This window comes from Geospiza fortis, unplaced genomic scaffold, assembly GCF_000277835.1.
Source record: "Geospiza fortis unplaced genomic scaffold, GeoFor_1.0 scaffold8, whole genome shotgun sequence".
Taxonomy (NCBI): Eukaryota; Metazoa; Chordata; class Aves; order Passeriformes; family Thraupidae; genus Geospiza; species Geospiza fortis.
The window spans coordinates 2,210,611-2,230,091 of NW_005054414.1; the positions used below are offsets into that span (position 1 = coordinate 2,210,611).

Here is a 19,481-nt window from a genome sequence, read left to right on the forward strand (position 1 = left end):
TGGTGACAAAGGAACGCGTCCAGGTGGGCTTTGAAATGCCTCCAGTGTCATCCGGAGGGATTTTCTGCTAACAAGGCAGGTGGTATTTGAGAATGGATATGTAGTCGCTGCTGGGGATAAAACGTGCTCCTCCCCGTGCCAAAGCCACATGCCCTCCAGGCAAGGGGGTCCCTCCCCGTGTCACCGTCTGCAGGTTTGCATCCCCACGGTGTGATGGATATAAACATTTCCACACGTATGACAGCCATGGATCACAGGAGTGTGAGGTCGACACGTGTCCCAGATCTCCTAACCAGCATCCATCTGGCTGCCTCAGAAGCTGGTAGCCATCCTAGCCACCCTGGGCAGCAGTGCCTGTGTGCCACAGGCAGGTTGGTAAGGGAGGGTGCTCCATAGAAGCTTTGTCTTTTGTTGGATCACCCCCTTGGGTTGCAGATTTTTGGAGCCACCTTGACCCAGAAATCTACCTTCAGGAGAACAGGCCCTGCAAATCAAGTTGGCCAACACAGCAGGAAGAGTCTCTGGAGTCTGTACAACTCAAGAAGCAGCTCCTTTCGTGTGTGCCAACATTGCAGCAAATTTCTAAAAGCATGGTTTTTTCCAATAGAAGCCAACTTCAGAACAAGAGTTTACACAGTAAGCCGAGCTTAATAAATTAATTTTTTTAAGACTTCATCCAATTTTTCCCCCCAACAAATCTTTCATTCACAAAGCCCAGGAGCACATTCCTTGATTTAGGAGGAGAAGACGGGCGCCCTGCCAACCTGCGAGGTTCTGCACTGTCATACACAAAGTCCTGCTTCCACTTTCAGAGAGACCTTCTCTCAAGGTGAGTCACTCAGTCCCCTGGAGAGGAGCCCAAAACGGGAGTGAGCTTGTGCTACTTACAAAGTACCCTGTGCTGCACTGACACGTGCCCAGGGTGGTGGCACCTCCCTGTGCAGCAAGCTCAGGGCAAGAGGCAGAGCTGTGCCCGAGTAGCCTGGCGGGGGAACCTCAGTTCCCTTCCCTTGTCCTTCAGCAACCCTCCTCACCACAAAATAATCTAGAATTACCAAAGCTCTGGGCCTAAGCACAGCGCTCACCGACTCAGAAACAAGCATTAGGGCAATATATCTGTTGACCAATCTCAGGAAAAACAAAAAAAAAGACAGCTTCCCCAGGGTGGCTGTTGCTCAAGTCAGATGGGCAGTGGAACTTGTTTTAGCTGCACATGTGCTCTCCTAGCAGGAACGTGTGTGAAAGAGCCCCTTTATGCAGGGCTGCAGCTGCCTGGTGCTGCTTTGCCACCTCCCGTGGCTCTGGAGGCCCCTGCTGGAAGATGGAGCTGGACGGGCACGGCAGTGGCAGGGGCAAGAAAGCAGCCACTTTTCAGCTGTGCAATGAAGAGTTGAGAATCGTGCAGAAGAGGCTTGAGAAAACTCTTTTAATTTACTCTGATTTTACTACCTCCTGGCTCTTGCAGGGGGCAGAGCCCCAGCTGCCTCAACAGTAACATCACACTGCATAGGGCTTAGCAGCAAAACAGGCAGATAGTGATCAAAGTACTGAACTTAAAACACAGAAGCCATAAACTGTGGGGCAGATCAAAAGAAAACATTATTCCAGCAACATTTCTTTTCCTGCTCCCAAATAAAGTCTTTCTTCATCTAAAAATCAGGGGAAAAAATAAAGGAAAAAAGCATGTGCAAAAATAGGAAAGAGATAGTTTAAAGAGACAAAGGAATTGTTTCTTTAGTTTCAAATTGTTTATAGTTTAAAAATAGGTAAAATACATGATGAATTAAAGTATATATCAAATAGTTGACTTCTTGGGGGTTTTTTACTTTTTTTTTTTCCTTTAAAAAGGGAAGTAAAAACCTGCATTTAGAGTACCCAGTGTGCTAGAATTTGCTACTGAGTTAAAGCAAGCTCTTTCAGTATTGCATATATGGAAATAATATCTTTATATAAACAGCTTCATCTAAGTCAAGTGGCTCCCTGCAGACCACACTGGGGACAGCAAACCCTTCTCAGCAGCCTGGCTGAGCATCAGGTGGGACTCCAGGAGGAGCCAGCTCAGCTGCCACCTCCCAGCCCCGTGCCCACACACAGCCAGCACTGCTCTCACCTGATGCCCTGCACAGGCACAAATAGGTACCACTTTGCCCAGATTTCTGCAGTACAAATTACTCATTTCTGTCTAAGCACACCCCAACCCCAAGTAATCTCCTAAACTTGCTGCTCTGACTGATGGTTTGGGTGGTTTGGGTTTTTTTTCTTCATGAAAACATTTCCCCACACAGAACAAAAATCCAAACTCAAACAATAAAATCTGAGGTTTTCCCAGGCATGATGTTATTTGCTGTAAGAATACTTAACTATGAAGGAAAAGAAGAAATGGTTCAGCTTCCATTTTTCAAACAGCCCTTTCTAAGCCCTCATGGTTGATTTTATTGTGAGAATTATCATGACTACACCAAAGTGCAAGCAACAACCAGGGCAAATTTAATAAAGACTGTGACATATAACCAGAACAATTCTCTGTGCCATCCTGGGTGAATTTACTGACCAGCCCACCCTTTATTGCTAGCAGTGAATTACCACTGTTAACATCCTCTGCCTCACAAAAGCAACCTAATGTGGGTCTCCTTGCAAAATTAAGAATACTCAGGCTGCACAGTCTGTTCTCCAGGAACATTTTTTAGCCCCTTCGAAAAAACTGCAAAAGCAGAACTTCCCAACCATGTGCAGGGCTTCCAGCATTTGTTTAAATGCAAAGGTTTTCATTTTTAGAGAGCCACAGTCAAATATTTGTATATTTAGAAGAGTTTGGTTTCTTAAAATGCTGAACTGCGCCCAGTAGAGCAGCCTGGGAGGAACCTTAGAGCTGGGAACCTCTAACTGGTCACAGCTGAGAAAACACCTGGTTCAAGGGAAGCTTGTTGTTCCTCTGGAAGCAGTAAGGAGTCTTAAAACTGAAAGACCTGAGAGTTAAGGTTATCTAAATTTCTTTTGCAGCAGAGACAGGCAGACTGGTATCCAGCCCTACTGGATGGAGGGTTAATAGGACACAAATGCTACTGTAGACAGCTAAGGAGTCAAAAAAATCAAGTTTTTGCAAGAAGGAGGAGAAAAGTAGTAAAAAATAAGTCAGGGGGAAGGGTAAAAAGCTTGAAGGAAAAAGGAATATAAGGAGACTTTGCTGGTGTAACTGCTCAGTAACTGGGGACAAAATGTTTTGGACAAGTCTGCCAAAAGGAATTTTCAGAGTGACAAGGCCCTGTTCCCAACCCCCAGTGACAGCTCTGTACCTGGAGTTACCAACACCAGTCCCACCCTGATGAGCACATTTCCCTGTGCCCCAGCTGAGGGCCAGCACTGCCTCTTGCTGGCACCCCTGGCAGTAGAAAGCATCCCCTAATGTGAGCTCTGAGTATTCTGCTCTTTTCCCCACAAACTGCAGAGGTCAGGTAACCATAAATGAACCTGGCTTTTATTTCAGTAAATAAACACATGCATAATTCAGCAAAGCATACTTCAAGCTCTGGGATTTGTACAGTAGAATTGGAAGAACAGACAATCCAAAGACTCAGAGAAATCCCAAATAAACTATTTGTAATTAAAAAATCTCATGATTTTCAAGCCAAATCTCGTGATTTGTTTGTGGCCTGACTCAGGGTTTTCAGTGCTTGGGGCTGGCAACTCTGACTAAGCAGGGATATGAAATAAGAGCGAGAGTGACTGCCTGCCAGGCTTCTGTTTTCCTGGGACAGAAGACAAAGCAGCTCTGACAATTCCAGCTGGCAATACCATCCAGGCACTCCTCCAAGGCCAAACATGCTGGGTAAAATCCTCATCAGACCAAAAAAAAAAAAAATCCTATCAGAAGCAGTTACTGTGGTTGCTTAATAGCTGTTTTCCAAAGTTCAATATAGCATATATTTTCTTTTTCTTGAAAAGGGGGAGATGGGCCACATTACAGACTAATCCCTTGCCAGATGTCATTAGTGATGAAGTCCCTTAGAAATTACATCAGTTTGAAACGAATCAGAAAACAGTGAGTTTCCATTTCCTCCTCCTGCCTGGCTAGACAGAGACCTTGGGATCAGCTTTCATCCACAGCCTGGAATCAGCCCTCCTCTGTGTCTTGCTTGGTGTGGCAGGGGTGTTAAGCAAGTAATTGCAACCATTAAAAAGAAAAATAGCTCACTTGCTCCTGCTCCCCATCCCTGTCAAATAGCAGCTCCTTCATTAGGCTTCCCAGGAGCTGTCTCAGCACTCTGCAGGAGATTCTCCCTGCTCCTGGTGGAGGTGGGTGCACACAGTTGCGGCACACGTCTCCAGCCACCACCCCTGCGTGCTCCTGGGGATGCCAAACCGGCAGCTGTCCCCTCTCTCCTGGCGACCCCAAGTGTCCCCTCACATCTGCTATCTGGTAAGACAGCCTGGGCAGGGAGTGGAATCTAATTTCCACCCCTGTGCAATGCCCAGCCCTCCCTCTGCCTGCTCACAGGGTGATGGATGAGGAGCAGAAGCACAGAAGGAGGTCGAGGAGAAGGGCCTTGCTGGTTCTTAGTGCTTTTGCTGTCCCTGGTAAGGCAAGACCATGCCCCATCCTGGATCTGAAAGGGATGTATCATTAATTCTTTGTGCTTGGACCAACCAAACCAGAACAATATCATAAACTGATGTTTTCTGTAGAAACTCAGTGCCTGAAACACATTTCTGGATCGTAAATCTTGGACTAGAGCAGTTTATGTAATGCCACCTATTCACGCTGCCCTAAGTAACCATAACTAACCATTCCATTATAATGAGTCCATTATCCCCTGCTTTATTGTTTTTTCTCTTAAAACAGAGATCAAAGATTTGGATCTAGTGGCATCATGCCGATTTCATTTTTATTACTGGCTCCCTAGGTCTATCATAAATATTCATTGGCCATCCTTAATACAAGGCATTGAATTCTGCTCACTGCTATCTCTGGTGCGACTGCAAAGTACAAACAGGATTGTTGCTCAAACATATTAAATAAAGCAGCAGCAAATTTGTGATAGACAACAACATCAACAACAACAGGGAAAAAAACAACAACAAAAAAAAATCCCCCAAAAAACCAAAATAAACCAAAACCAAAAAACCCAAAAACAAAGAAAAAAAAAAACAACCAAAAGCAAAAAACCCCAAACCACCCAGAAAACAAAAAAAAAACCCTTTTCCCCTTCCAAGGAAATTCAAAACCAAAGGAGACATTTTCTCTTGCCCCCTCCAGGACTACTGCAGACATTTGCCTGCTGTGGGAATTGAGCCGTGCAGCAGCAGCAGCAGCAGCAGCCCTGCTCCCACAGACAGGAGATGTTTCTGAAAAGTCCACAGTTGCCACACTGTGGTCTCTGCGATACTGCAGCACTCTCTGTGCTTCCCAGCGAGAATTATAACCATTACCTGGCAGTGCTACTGAAACTGCTCATAAATGTGGCTTTTTCACAGAGGAATTAATTCTGAGAAGGGAGTGGGAAGCGTGTGGGGAGAAACATCTTCCAGAATCATAGTCAGGAAAAAGGTTTATGCAGTTTTATTCTCCTAACTCCCAAAAAACCTTGCAACCATCCCGAACATCAGGGTGCCTGCTGATGTTTCTCTCACATGTTCCTCTGTGCTCCCTTCCCACCTCAGTGTAGCTGCTCCTGCTGCACCCATGTCAGTTGCTCCTGCTCTGCAAATAAGCACAAAGGCTCCTTGGGATGTCAACCAGGCACTCTGAGCAACCACCAATCACTAAAATTAGGTTGGCCATGGGAATTATGTTTTTATTCCTGTTAAGTAACTCTGAGAGCATTAACACATATCATTATAAACAAGACCATCTACTCCATTAAAACCAAAACAATATGCTAAGACACCAAGTTAACATTCGAATATTTATCTTCTAATATAACTCCACCACGGAGGTAAAAGAGAGAGGAATAGGAATAAATAACCTAAAATTAATATTTATATTTATGAATCTATGCTCACACAAAACTCCACACACCTGGAGACATGAACCACATGATAAAAGTGTTGAGTCATTTTACATATTAACTTACAACATATCTTTGGTTATTTACCTAGTCCTTGCCATTCTAAGATCTGCTAGAACCTTCCACTAAATCCCTAAAAATCTGCTTTATTCATAATTCAAAAGAAAGAAATAAAACAAATCAGGGAGAAAACTTTGATCCTGCTATCTTCATGATGTAGAATTTGATTCAAAAAGCTATAGTGAGCATGGAATTTAACTTCCAGATGTACTGAAGTCTTTAGTGAAATTCATTTCACCTGTATTCAAAACAACTAGAAAATCAGTTGCTGTTGTTTACAAAAAGGATCCTGATCAGTTCCATGAATATTGTACCTGAGTAAGGTGAGATGAATCATCCTCAGAGCTCTAACAGTTTCATTTATTAAACAGATCTCTTGTCTTACACTCGTTTTTATTTGTTTTTAATGAATGGCAATATCAATAGAGAATGATGTCAAACAGTTTGCAGGCAGTTAAGATTTTCATGCTGGTTTGCTCTTTAAGATCACATCCATAGGAAGGTGTTAATGTGAAATAAGAAGGACAAACCCCCTGTGTCCCATACACTGTGTAAAGGGCAAATTCCAGAGCAGAAATTGGTCATTTGAAGTTCAGATTAAGGAACAAGCTACTCCAGTTTTATTGGTTTGGTTGCTGCTGTTTAAATCAGTAGCTACAAAAAATATTTTACAGCATCAGATGCTCCTTTAGAGGAGAGATGATGTGTGTGAGAAGGGCAGATGATATAAGTTCCAAAATAATTTATCAATCAGGATTTGGGGCTTAATATTTCTGAAAGAAAACTGGATAACAACATACTGTAATCTTAAAATTTGATAAATATGAGCTGCTGAGAGACTACAATCTTTTGGATGAAATGTGTTAACCATGTGTTTTTACACCCTGGGCATCCTGCCATTAGATTTGTTTGTGATGAAGAACAAACAAATAAAGGAAAAATAACCAAGGTTTTGAAACAAAAAAGAGTAAGTACCAGAGAGTAGTGAGCACCACTGCTCACTGAACTATCACCTGAGACAGAAGCATCTTTAGGTCTCTGGAGATCCTTTATTTGCATCATGGTGAGTTAACAGTTATGCATATTAAAGAGAGGGCAAAGTCATGACTGCAATGTAGTTAGGCCTGTGCTCACTGCCCCTGCAGCAGATTAAACTGCTCCTGCCTTTCACTAGATCAGGGTGTCAGGAGGGCTGTCTCCTGAATTACCTGTCCTTGATACACGACTTTGAGTTTCAAGTTCTTGTCCAGCTCAACAAGGGCAATGCATTCTGCCTGAAACCACCCCTGGCACAGATCCCTGTAGGTGCCTCACAACTGGCCCAAGCACAGTGGCTCTCAACAGGCTTCTGAGGGTGACACAAGCGGGTGACAGTCCAAAGCTGGAGCAAATCTCTAGGGCCTGTTACTTTCAGGAAAAAAAAAACAAACCTTTAAAAATAAGTCACAAATGTCATATACCCAGTTCTCCCAGGTTTTTGTATCGGCAACAAACGGACATGATCAAAAATCCAGCGGAATATCTGGGGGCTGTCCAGCAGCATTGTCCTTTCAGTCCAGAACAATGCACATCACAGGAGGGAAAAGGGGTACCCCAAAGATGAGAGACGCTAATTCAGAATGTTCTGGTTGATGCTGCCTGTCACAGCCCCAGAAATGTGCAGCAATAACAACACAACAGTGATGGCCTGAGGCTCTGAGCACTGTGGCTGACAACACCTGGCTAGAACAAACAACACCATCACCATCACATGCCTCCTGGTGTCCCTCTGCTTAATTATCCCAGCTTGAAGCCTAGAGGGGGGAAAAGTGAAACTGTGCTCATTTGTTTTCCTGTAGATTTTCTCTTTTGTAAAATGTCAGTGCGTGGGTCTAATGAGAAATTACCACACTTTCAGGTTCTGACCACGTCCAGTGTTTAGTCTTGCATATCTGAAAGCTCTGGTACTCCTGCCACTGCAATTACTGGCTCAGATGATTCAGGGCAACAGCAAAGCTTGAATCCTGTGCTGCAATGAATTCCTGGAGGCTTTGGTTCTGCAGCTGATCACCACCTTCACACAAAGCATCTCCAAGACCGAGGGGTTTGTCCCATTGTGTTTGAGTTTTCACTCATCATTTAACTCCCATGACAAAGTCACAACAGCAGTTTCTTGCCCATACCAGAAGTGCTGGTCCACAACCAGGCTGACACTGCTGGAGATAACCAAATATTCTTCCTCCCTGCACCTCCAGTCCCTCCCTGTGGGCTGGTTTCCTAAGGACTGAGTTTTTAATGCAGGACCCTGCAAAAGTGTCCTTTACCAGCTAAAATAGATAAGTGATTTTTTAAAAAATTAGTACAAACAGTACTGAGCATGCATGTTCTCCTGTGGTGTTTCTGACCCCCTCTCACCTTGCAGGCACACTGAGTTTTCCCTGTTGACAACAGGGAAAAACAGGCCAGTGCACAGGTATTTTTATACATCACCACAAATAAAACTGACAGCAGAAACAGGGAAAAATTAAATGTAATTCTTCAAAATGCCTGCAGTGCCACTAACCCAAAATGTGAGTAGTAACACAAATAAAGGAATTTGGATCCAACTCTCCCATTTAAAAGAAGCATTCTTTTGAGGTATGATACATTCAGCAAGCAACACATTTTCAGAATTATTCTCTTTTTCCTCCTCTTTTTTTTTTTCACCTACAAATGCTGTTTATCTGAGGGCTGCCTAATTTGCAAATGCAAATAAGTCAAATCATCTTGAAAAGATGAGGCTATAGAATAGAATGCAGTTTAAGTTGAGAATGTCTATGATTCAATGAGCTGCAATGCTGGGACACTGTAGTGGCTCCCAAAATCTCCTGGCTTCTAAAACCCACTGGGGTCATTTACCCCAGCAGAAAAAGAGCTGCAGCTCCCACTGGCTTCAGCTTGCCTGGTAGATCAATACAATAATAAACTGGCATGACTGCTTTTGATAAACTCACTGGAGTTTTGTCAACAGCTTCACATGAAAAGATTCAGTTCTTCTGGCACAAAATGACCAAGAGCCAGCAGTGGCCATATCTGGGACCACATCTTACAGGAATAAAATACAGGAATTTTTATTTCCACCAAAGCTGTACCATTTCTTTCACATGTATATTTGGCGGTGTTCCTGCAAACAAAGGGGAGAGGACAGCTCACATTTCATATCTAAAGTTGAATGCAGAAACATTAACCCTGCAAAACAAAAGGCCACAGAGCTACTTCTATGATTTTAAATCATGAACTAGTACAAATGTCTAAGAGAAAACCCAACATTTTTCATGAGTTTTTCCAAAAAAGGCAAAAAGCACAACTACTTATTTCTGACAACTAAGCAGCTTACAGAGTCTTTGTTCTACTGACACTTTAAAATGCAGTTTTCAATTATTTATACTGAAGTTCAACACCTACAAGAGGAAGAAGAAGTATAAAGTGTGAGCTCTGCAGCACAGGCACCCCTTCCTGAAGGGTTCCATTCATTTACAGTAGTGTTCTCAAAGGAGCTGCCTTAGGGAGGGGCACACAGGCCTGGATTCTGCCACATTCTGTAACACCCTCCCATCCATTAGCACATCTGATCAGATGTCATATACACATGGTAACAGAGAGGATATTTTTCCCCCAGAGGTGCTGACCTGATTTATGAACAGCTGGGAGATCAGCAGGTTGTCCCTACCCAAGGCATTGCCATGCCAGCAGCTGGAGTCAGGCAAGAAGTCCATATGAGCACCATTAGATCAAGAGTTCAACAACTTCATCCCATTCACTGGGGAGGGTTTAATTTACCTTCTGAACCCTCTCTGAAGATGCTGGACTACCCATCTTGGCCCAGCAGCTCTGTTGTATGGACAGGCACTTTAAGCTGGGCAGCAAGGTAATGCTAAGCTTTTAAACTGCTCCAATCATTTGCAAAGTGAGTACACATCAGTCTACATGTCTCAGGTGCTTTTGGAAATGTTACTCAGATTCAAACTGTATAAATAGGTCTAGAGGCAACATTCACTCAGAAATTAAACTGATATCAAGCACTACGGTGAAACATAAAAAGATATGCCCAAATAAATTCAAAAATCCCAGTCCAAGATCCTTCTGGTTTTGCAAAATGCATATAAAAACTGCCAGTGATTCTAAACCCAAATATAGACGGGGCACATCTAGTGCAAGCACAGTCCTTTCTGTCCCTTCTGCTTTTCTTCTCAAATAGTCAGTCCGAAACAAGTTTTAGATAAACACATTTACATACTGCAGTAGCTATCTCAGAACAGAAGCAATGTGAGCTCCCCACACCCTGCTTTCCCCAAGTGTTTTAATGCTGTTCTGGAAGAGAGGGGCTGTAGATCAGGTTTCACTCCAGTTGGTGACCTAATCAATACAAACAGGGCTAGGACTCAATGCAGAACTCCCAGGAGATTGCAATAATCACCCACAATTACTTATGAAAGCCAATCAATGGCCAGGAGGTTTTATGTCTCATTTATATACCTTAAATCAAACTTCTGAAATTAAACTTTGATTCCCAGCACGATTAGATGCCATGGTGCTAAGACAAGGCACAAGTGAGTGCTGCCTCAGAGGCTGACTGCAAGGAAATCCAGGGATATGGAGCCAGGAGAGCACCAGAGACCTGAAACTCACCACCAAGGGGAAGTGCAACAATAGAATTGACATAATGTATGCAGGAATAGGTATAAAATCAGTGAAATAAGCCCCTACTCCTATTTTGCCTCCTGTCCCTTCAGCAAATGACATAGGCTACCTTCCAGTGGTCAAATGAAGGACAAAGACAGTAGAAGGTGCTCAGTGGTGGGAATTAATGCAAAGAGAGAGGAGGAAATTTTATTTCATTATTTCATCCTTCTTTCTCACTGTAGGAAAGTCTGCTGGAGGTTGACTATTTCTGTCAGGTTTATCACAGAAAATACAATTTGATGGGTGATTAGCAAACTCAGGCTTCCTGTCAAAATGTCCCACGTCCCCCTGTAACTTCGTTCTGGTTATGACCATTATGTATTTACTACTATTTTTATTTTTTTTTTAAATATCTGCATGCCATAGTTGAATAACTTTGCAGGCAGTGAGATCACAGCCCAAAAAAAGATGGGAAACACGCACATGAGGCCATTCATTGTGCTATTTTTACTGTTCTGAAGTCCATGGCATTGAACAATGACTCATAAGAATAGCAAGCCAGAGGAGCACTTGCAAAGCATATCCAAGCTTGTTTATTCACATATTTGTTTGCACTGATTCATCACATTCCTCAGTGTAAAACCAATGGGACTCCAGAGGAAGCACGGGGGAGAAATTCTGTTCAGAAAAAGCTTTTCCACCCACCATGCACCCCCAAGATGGTGGAGGTCACATGAGGGATTTGGGAATACACCTCCTTTACCCACTCCTGAAAAGCAGAGCCCTTAAAGACCTAGGGAGCACATTCCCTCTGATGGGAATTCCCTCCCTTAATTCTGTCTCCCTTTATCAGCAGCCAAAGCAGGGTACAAGGAGCAACTAAAACAAGCAAATCTTCTTGCTTGTTTCAAGTCCTACATTAAAAGTCGTGCCTTTTTTCCTCCCCTGTAGTCCTGAGATGAGGTTAACTTGTGGTGGGTCTGTGTAATTCTTTTAGAGAGGTTTGGCAAAGGTCAGTTACAAAAGCAAATTATTTTTCCCATGTGATGCAGTGGTGTTATGCACCCAGAATGTTATTAGAATAAATATGAATAATAATAAAGAATCATAATCATTTTAATGATTGACTAATAATCATTATAATATTATCATTCATTATTTTAATAATAATCATAATCAAAAAAATTCCCCTGTGAAATTTTCTTTATGACATTAAAAAAGAATTTGTCTGCCCAAGCCTAACCACAGTTTTCTGTGAGGAGGAGGTGAAGATGGGGTTGGTTTCCTCTGCTTACACTGGTTATTTTTGCACAGGGCAGGTTTGATGTCAGCACTGAGAAATTAGATGATAACTCCATGACTCATATTTAAGAGTGAAAAATGCTGAAAGGGTTTGGGGAATACCCAGAAATAGGGATAAGAGGAAATAACACAAAAGGCACTGGGATCAGGCTCAGAAAGAACAGGGACAGCTGACATCTACATCTGAATCTGCCTACTGATAGCCAAAGGAACAGGCAAAATGAAAGAGGCATTTGAAAGACTTGGTTTTGCAAGAGAAAACTGGGCAATGAGGGGAGAGAGGAATGCAAGAAATAATTAGACACTTACAGAGTACAGACTATGTCACTTCTTCCCAAAACTGGCAGCTCTGCTTAAACATTGCAGATTTCCTTTCACACATTTGGGAGCATTAAAAAGCATGTGGAGTACAAAAGTCTGGCACCACAGGCAGCAGGGAAAAACTGTACAATTGCAATTAAAAATCCCTTTATTTCCATTGATTTTATGGTAAAGTCGGGTGTCACAAATTAAGACTAATCTCCAGAAATAGAGAATATCCAATATATAATAATTACACATAGTAATACTTGCCACTGCTAATTCATTTCATCTTGCTTGCCTTGACTCTTACCAAGTCCCTCACACAGAACTATGTAAGGCAGAGAGTTTCTTTTGTTCCAAACCAACTTGCTACCTTACCACACTGTTCCTAAGACAGCAGGTTATCTCTAAAACATGCACAAGACTGAAACCATGTCAGATTCTGTTATTAATACCATGCTGTTAGTTCTACATTTAATACTAAAGTGGAAGCAGTACCTCTTCTGCAAAGTTGGTTTTCTTGTCAAGCATTTCTCGTAAAGTTTGAAGGATTTTAATGCAGAGCTTTTCTTCTTTCTCCATTAGCTTCTTTGTGTGATTAATCAACCTGAAAGTAAAATATTAAAACTTAAAGAGCATTACACATTGTTGCTAAGCCATGCTGCAATTTCTTTATGCAAAAATTGCCCATCACTATATTTTTCCTCAAGGAAAGGAAATAAAAGTGGTCAAGAGAAACCATAATTAAAAAGGAAATGGGACTTTCAAGGTGTTGGGAGATTTTGGTGTCAATTTGCATATCTTACTGCCCATACAGAAGACAGAATTCTACATCCACTTTTTTTGAGGGTTTACAGTTTAAGATCCAGACTTGCTATTTCATCCTTTATTTAAAGGTAACTTATTTTAACCATTATTTAAAGGTAACCAGTGTTCACCATGCATCTTGCAAACTTTAAAGGCTACAACCTTCACACCTTCCAATTTCTATGATGGTTATAATATATTTATGATGTAATTAGCAAATGGTATTCAGCCAAAAGGATTTCCAAAAAACCTTACATGGAAACCTTCAGAAATACAGACATTTGGATGAAACATAATTGTTGTTTACATTCACACAACCACTTGACAAGCCAGAAAACAAGGTCCATTTCTGTCTCTAGCTATGACTGTGACAGGAGTTTGGATTTGAGTCAGCTGAAGCCGATACCAGAAGCAGCCTTTCTGTCTTTGTGCAGAACAGATCTGTGCACAGGTCCTTGCACTGGTTCACACATTGCTGGAGAAATGTTTGTGAAAATAGGAAGGGAGGAAATCTGAAGACCTTGGACAGGTTTTGGGATTTTTTTTTCTTTTTTGCATTTTGATGCTGGCTTCAAACAGGAGTTTGGACAGAGGACATGGGATGAGATAATATCAAAATTGAGTTTTTATTTTTTTAATTTTTCCAAACATATAAAGCATATTGTTATAATGCAACTTCTGCAGAATATGCAAATACCCAAGGAATCAGGAGAGCTGCCAAATGCATTCATTTCCCCCAAGTTATCTCTGTTTAAATTATAGTTTCTCAAGGGCAGGGAGGGCATCTCACTTCAGGACTAATAAAAAATTTGCAAGACTCTATTCCAATGCACAGACTGCAAATAAAACATCTAGTAATTCAAGACCAGATAGGGGTCCCAGTGAAATGTATTTTCCAAGAGTTGTTGGTAGTTTAAAATAAAAATATCAATTTGCTGTACCAAAAAAAATTTAACAAAAAACCCACGAGCCTTGAGCAGCCCACTGCTTCATTATGAATTCTTGAAAATTCTGCTATGGAAAATCTAAGTTTCTGTTGTAGATTTGGTGAAATGTAATAGCAAAAGTAGCCCATTGAGAAAACAGAAGTAGGCTGAGCCTGCCACAATTTTAACAAGCCACTAAAATCCCATTTCTAGCAGGTAAGGCAAGAAACCCTTCTCGCTCTATGCTCTCCAGACAACAAAACTGTTGAGAAATATAAAATATGGATCGAAAGACCTCACTTTAAGCTTTCAACAGTAAACTTGGTCACCTGCATGGTTAAGTCTCTGCTGAAAACCAGAGGTAAATGCTGTTGAAAAAGTTAAAACCCTGCCATCTTTTTTCCCAAAGAAGCAACCAGGCCCCTCTGCACGCCACTTACTTGGACATGAAAGCGCCACATCTTATTCTGGCATCGCTGCCCTCAGGGAACAGGAGCTCTGGGCTGTGCAGCACATCAACCAGCACTGAGAACTCGGCTTGCATCATGGGCGTGAACTGCTGCTCCAAGGAGGACACCACGTCCTGGGGGACACAGGAGGACATCCATAACTGCAGGAGAACTACAGCAACGTGCTGTGGAGTCGCACAGTTTGCTATGATGCACTGCTTTGCCCTGTGGGATGCCCAGCTGCAAGAGCCCTGGGCAGCCCAGAGTGGCTGTAAAGCCTCCTCAAGCCTTTCTTCACACCATTCCTCACACAGGGCAAGGGAGAGAAGGTGCCCATTGTTACTCTCTTTCAAATTTCTCCTCTGCTGTAGCGCTCACAAAACCTGCGGCAACAGTTAAGATGATGGTGTGCTGGAAAAACAATGCTCACCACACACAGTTAATGTGTCACCTCAGGTGTGTCCTTGGTGTTTAGGGTCCCTGCATTTGTCTGGGTCCTGCTGTTTTCTCAGGTCATAAACCCCTGCTGCTGTTTAGGCTCTACATGAACAAGGTGATCTCCATCTCATGGCAATCTCCAGTGACACAAACATGATCTAGAACCCCCAGTATCTCCTCTGCAGCGAGAACAGGACACATGGCCATCAAAAGGCAGAAAGGAGATGCTGCTCTGTGGAGAACTTCAAGGAGAACACAACTTAAATATTGTGTGCAGTTTTGGGCATCACAATCTAAGTGTCCAAAGGAGAGATTTGGAGATGGTGAAGGGCCTGGAGGTGAAGCCACACACGGAGCAGCTGAGGGCACTTGGTCTATTCAGCTGGAGAAGAGCAGACTGAGGTCAGAGCTCACAGCAGTTCTGCAGCTTCCTCAGGAGAGGAAGAGGAGGGGCAGGCCCTGCTCTCTGCTCTCTGTGACCAGGGACAGGACCCAGGAACGGCTGGAGCTGTGTCAGGGCAGGGTCAGGGTGGGTATCAGGGAAAGGTTCTTCCCCCAGAGGGTGCTGGGGCACTGAACAGGCTCCCCAGGGAATGGTCACGGCCCCAAGGCTGCCAGAGCTCCAGGAGCGTTTGGACAGCGCTCTCAGGCACAGGGTGGGATTGTTGGGGTGTCCTGTGCAGGGTCAGAGGTTGGACTCAATGATCCTCATGGGACCCCTCCAGCTCAGCTCATTCTGTGATACCTCCTACCCCTCTCTGACTTCTGCAGCACCAAATACTGATCTTGAAGAGCTGAGCCTTTGCAGGCATCCCCACACAGAAGTGCAGTGGCTCCTCTCATCCAGCACTAAAAATGCACTGGGCCTGTCTCTGGTGTTTTCCACACCTGGCACACGTGAAATACCTGCAGTGCCACTGCTGCCCAAGCCATTTGCTATTTCTGTACCTGCAGTTTCTCTATGATGTTCCTGTAATCCCAGGCTGGCCCACCAAGAGCTTCCTTGAAGCGAGGTCCAGTGCGGGCTGACATCCTCCAGCCCATGGCCGCCCTCTGCACCATGTTGGAGTGACTCTTCATGAACAAGGTGTTCACCTGGCTGTCCAAATCCACTGGAATCGCAATCCCACGGTTCTTTGCTTTAATAGGAAGGAAAAACACAAGACATTTACAGTGGCAAAACTTGAAATTCTTATAGAGATCGTGGCATGCAACAGCCTGATCTCGTTGAAGTTAAGGGGCAGGGTGATATTGCTTCAACAGGTTTTAAAAATAAGGATCCTAAAAATAAGAACCCTTAAAAATAAGGGTACCTAAATGGTAGAAATCAGCCATAATCTAATTAAAGAAAGCAAGGTGTACTATTTTAAATGAGATGAGAATCATTTCTAGTATATATTTTCACAGACACAGATTTTTTTTTAAACAGAATAATTTTTCTACTAACTTGAAAAAAAATCCAGAGATATTAATAAGAGTAACAAAAGGAGCATGTGTTATTTCAACAGTTAGTTTTACTCTATTCAGAAGCAAATTCTGAAATTTTTCTTTCTAGTGGACATATGCACATTTATCCAATTTATCCCAAGTACTCTCTGTTGCTTTACTGTATATTCCTCTTGTGAAGACCTTGAGGAACCAAGTGCATACAAATTAAATTTGGAAAAGACTGTCTCCTTCTCTCTGAGTTTCCTATACTGCTAAACCCTGGATTCCTGGACGGTGCCTGGATGCCACTGCAATATATCCAGTAGTTAATAAACACCTGATGGCCTAACTAATAGTTAAAAAAATTAATCAATAGCTCAAAATTGTTTGGTTTTTTTTTCTTTTTAGACTTTAGAGGCAGGAAATGACAATAGAGAGAGTATCAGAATAAAAAACTGAAAATAGACTTGGAGGAATTCTTGCAGGGCATCCACTATTAAACTACTATGGCATCCTAAACTGTTGTTTGAAAAGGAAGGTTGAAAGGCAGCGTTAGAAGCTATCTGCCCTCTCCCCCAGTAAATTCTCTGTGTTAGCTGCTCCTTTCCATCCCACTGGAGATCAGACTGACATTGTTCTCTGGCTCAGCATGAGCAGTCTGAAATTCAACCAATAAACAAAAGTTTGCCCCATCCCTGGAAACGTTTCAGGCCAGGCTGGATGGGGCTCTGAGCAAGCTGGGATAGTGGAAGGTGTCCCTGCCCATGGTAGGGGATGGAGCTGGATGCTGTTTAAAGTCCTTTTCAACCCAAACCCTTCTGTGAGCCTATGATCAATATCTCTGAAAGATCAGGTTATGTTCCAGTGATTACACTCTGTATTCCATGTCATTTCACTTAATTTCTGTGGCACAGCTTATGTTTGAAAAAAACTTAAAAATAGAATGGAACAGTTCTAATCCATTTGTAATAATGACCAATAATAAGTAATTTTTCAGTTTTCCTTATTGAAACAAGCTGAAATTCTAAAAGCAATGAGCCCAAATTGCAGTTCTGCACAATGTTTCTCTGAGGTATTTCCCCACTATTCCTCACTAACACGCTTTCCACAGTGGAGGAAGGCATCAAAAATACTCCACCTCTTCCTCCCAGCTCTAAAATTCATCCAGCTTTATGTCCTGAACCTGTGAAGTCAGCAGGTGCCCTTCTGTCCCAAGCAGCCCATGCCTCCAGCCCCAGGGAGGACGTGCAGGCAGAGGCACCACACAGCTCTGATGAATGAAGGCTGCAGTGCTGCCAAGCACAGTGAGTCACAGATCCCAGGCACAAACTTTCTCTTCCCTCAGGACTAGATTGAAACGACAGCTTTTATTATAAACCTAAATCTGGCTGTGACACCTCAACCCCCAGCCTCAGAGACTGTGGCAAGGGCGTTCTGTCATGGGCCTCTCTTCCCTTTAATGGATCCCACAGGTTCAGGGCACCTTCCTCTCTTCCCACTGCAAGGTTGGATCGTGATGCAGGACTGGGGCTTCCCCCATGGATCAGGCTGTTCCACTGGGTGGAAGAGAATCTCTAGATTTGTTTCTGGTAGGCACTTTCTTTTAAATGGTTGGCCACAGGGAATTGAAAAAAAAATAGGTTAAGCTGGGAAGACACAAATTGACTTCTCCTTTCCACTCTCCATTTGTTTTGAAGGCAAGTTCCTGATTAACACGTGGAAAATGCCATGTATGGCTGGCCATTATTTCTAATGATTGTTTTTCCATGTAATTCAGCTGGGCTGTTTTTCAAAACACATTTGCCCTGTTGCTGCCTGCTTTACTACAGAAGTCCAATAAGGTTCTGCCAGGGTGGGTAGGGTGCTGCAGCCTATTAATCCAATTTATTGTGTCCTAATGTCAATCACTGGAATGCTATTGGACAATGCTCACTTCTCAATTAAGTGGAATGTATGCAGAATCCTGATATATCGAAGAATAAATTTAGCAATGGGGAGCATACTGTTCAGAGGAAAACCCAGACTTCTGCTGTCCTAGAGATGCCATTTGAAGTTAACAACTTCCATCGGTGTCTGAGGAGCAGTCAAGGACTATGATTGCTCAAAGAGTTGGAGCTAATTAAAACTATCACAAAGAAAACCAGAGAGAGAAAAAAAATACTCCTTTGTTTTGAGCAGTTCTTACATGTATAATTCCATTTGTAATTAAGATTTGTATTGGTTGTCAAAGGGCACTGTTGAAGTCTAAGCTATAAACAAAGCCTTTGTCTTCTTATTTCTTTTCAGCTTGTAGAAAGTTTATCTTTCATTTGTTTCACATTTCATTATTTAAAACTACATGAAACATATTTTTTACATTTTGGAAAGCTGATGAACAAATGTGAACATAAATATTTATTTTTAATTTAGGTGTTGTAGGCTGCTTTCCTCTTCAAAATGTGTCAATCTCCCTTAAAGTATCAACATCAAATATTTAAAAGCATGTTTATTTTTGTTCCACTTAGAAATACTTTTGGACAGCACTCAAACTTGCAAAGTATGGTTAGAGCTGGTAGACAAAGGAGCCAAGACAGGGTAAAATTCTGTCTTTCATCTGATTAATTTGGGAAAAAGCTATGTGGCTGTCTGTACAAAAGTATCCAGCAGGATACTTACCAGGATAGACTCAATGATCCTTGTGGGTCCCTTCCAGCTCAGAATATTGTGTGATTCTGTGATGTCTTCAGCACAGGTAAATTCTGCCCTGCAGTGGAGGGCATGTCCCAGGCTTATACAGTGCCCATTTCCCACCTAGGGCACTGTGCACAGGGCTAATTACATCCTGAATATACAGCACCATTTTGCCAGTGTCAGAGGAGATGGAATTTCTGGGAAATCCTTTAAAACTACTAACTCTCAATCTGCTGCTCCCAATTATCTCTCAGCAAGAGAGCCAAGAGGAGCCAAGACAAGAGAGCAAACACAACCCATGGCAGTGGTAAGAAACACAGCACTGCAAATTCAGCCAGCTCCCAGCAAAATGCCCTGCCCTGTGCTGGATGGGTCTGTGGGCATCCAGTGATCAGCAGCTTTCCTCCCCCTTACTGCTTAAACAATGAAGTAGTACTCAAAGACTCAAAAGC

The 19,481-nt window shown here is 42.7% G+C and overlaps 1 protein-coding gene across 1 annotated transcript in view; it reads right to left on the bottom strand.

Annotated features, from left to right (window-relative positions):
- The window catches only part of ITPR2 (inositol 1,4,5-trisphosphate receptor type 2), a 242,890-nt gene that overhangs the window by 100,138 nt on the left and 123,271 nt on the right, over nucleotides 1–19,481 (bottom strand). The window contains exons 34-36 of the mRNA XM_031061432.1: nucleotides 15,880–16,070; nucleotides 14,485–14,627; nucleotides 12,810–12,918 (exon numbers count right to left, since the gene is read on the bottom strand). Of these exons, the coding sequence (XP_030917292.1) occupies nucleotides 12,810–12,918; nucleotides 14,485–14,627; nucleotides 15,880–16,070 (443 nt within the window). The remainder of the gene's footprint in view (nucleotides 1–12,809; nucleotides 12,919–14,484; nucleotides 14,628–15,879; nucleotides 16,071–19,481) is intronic.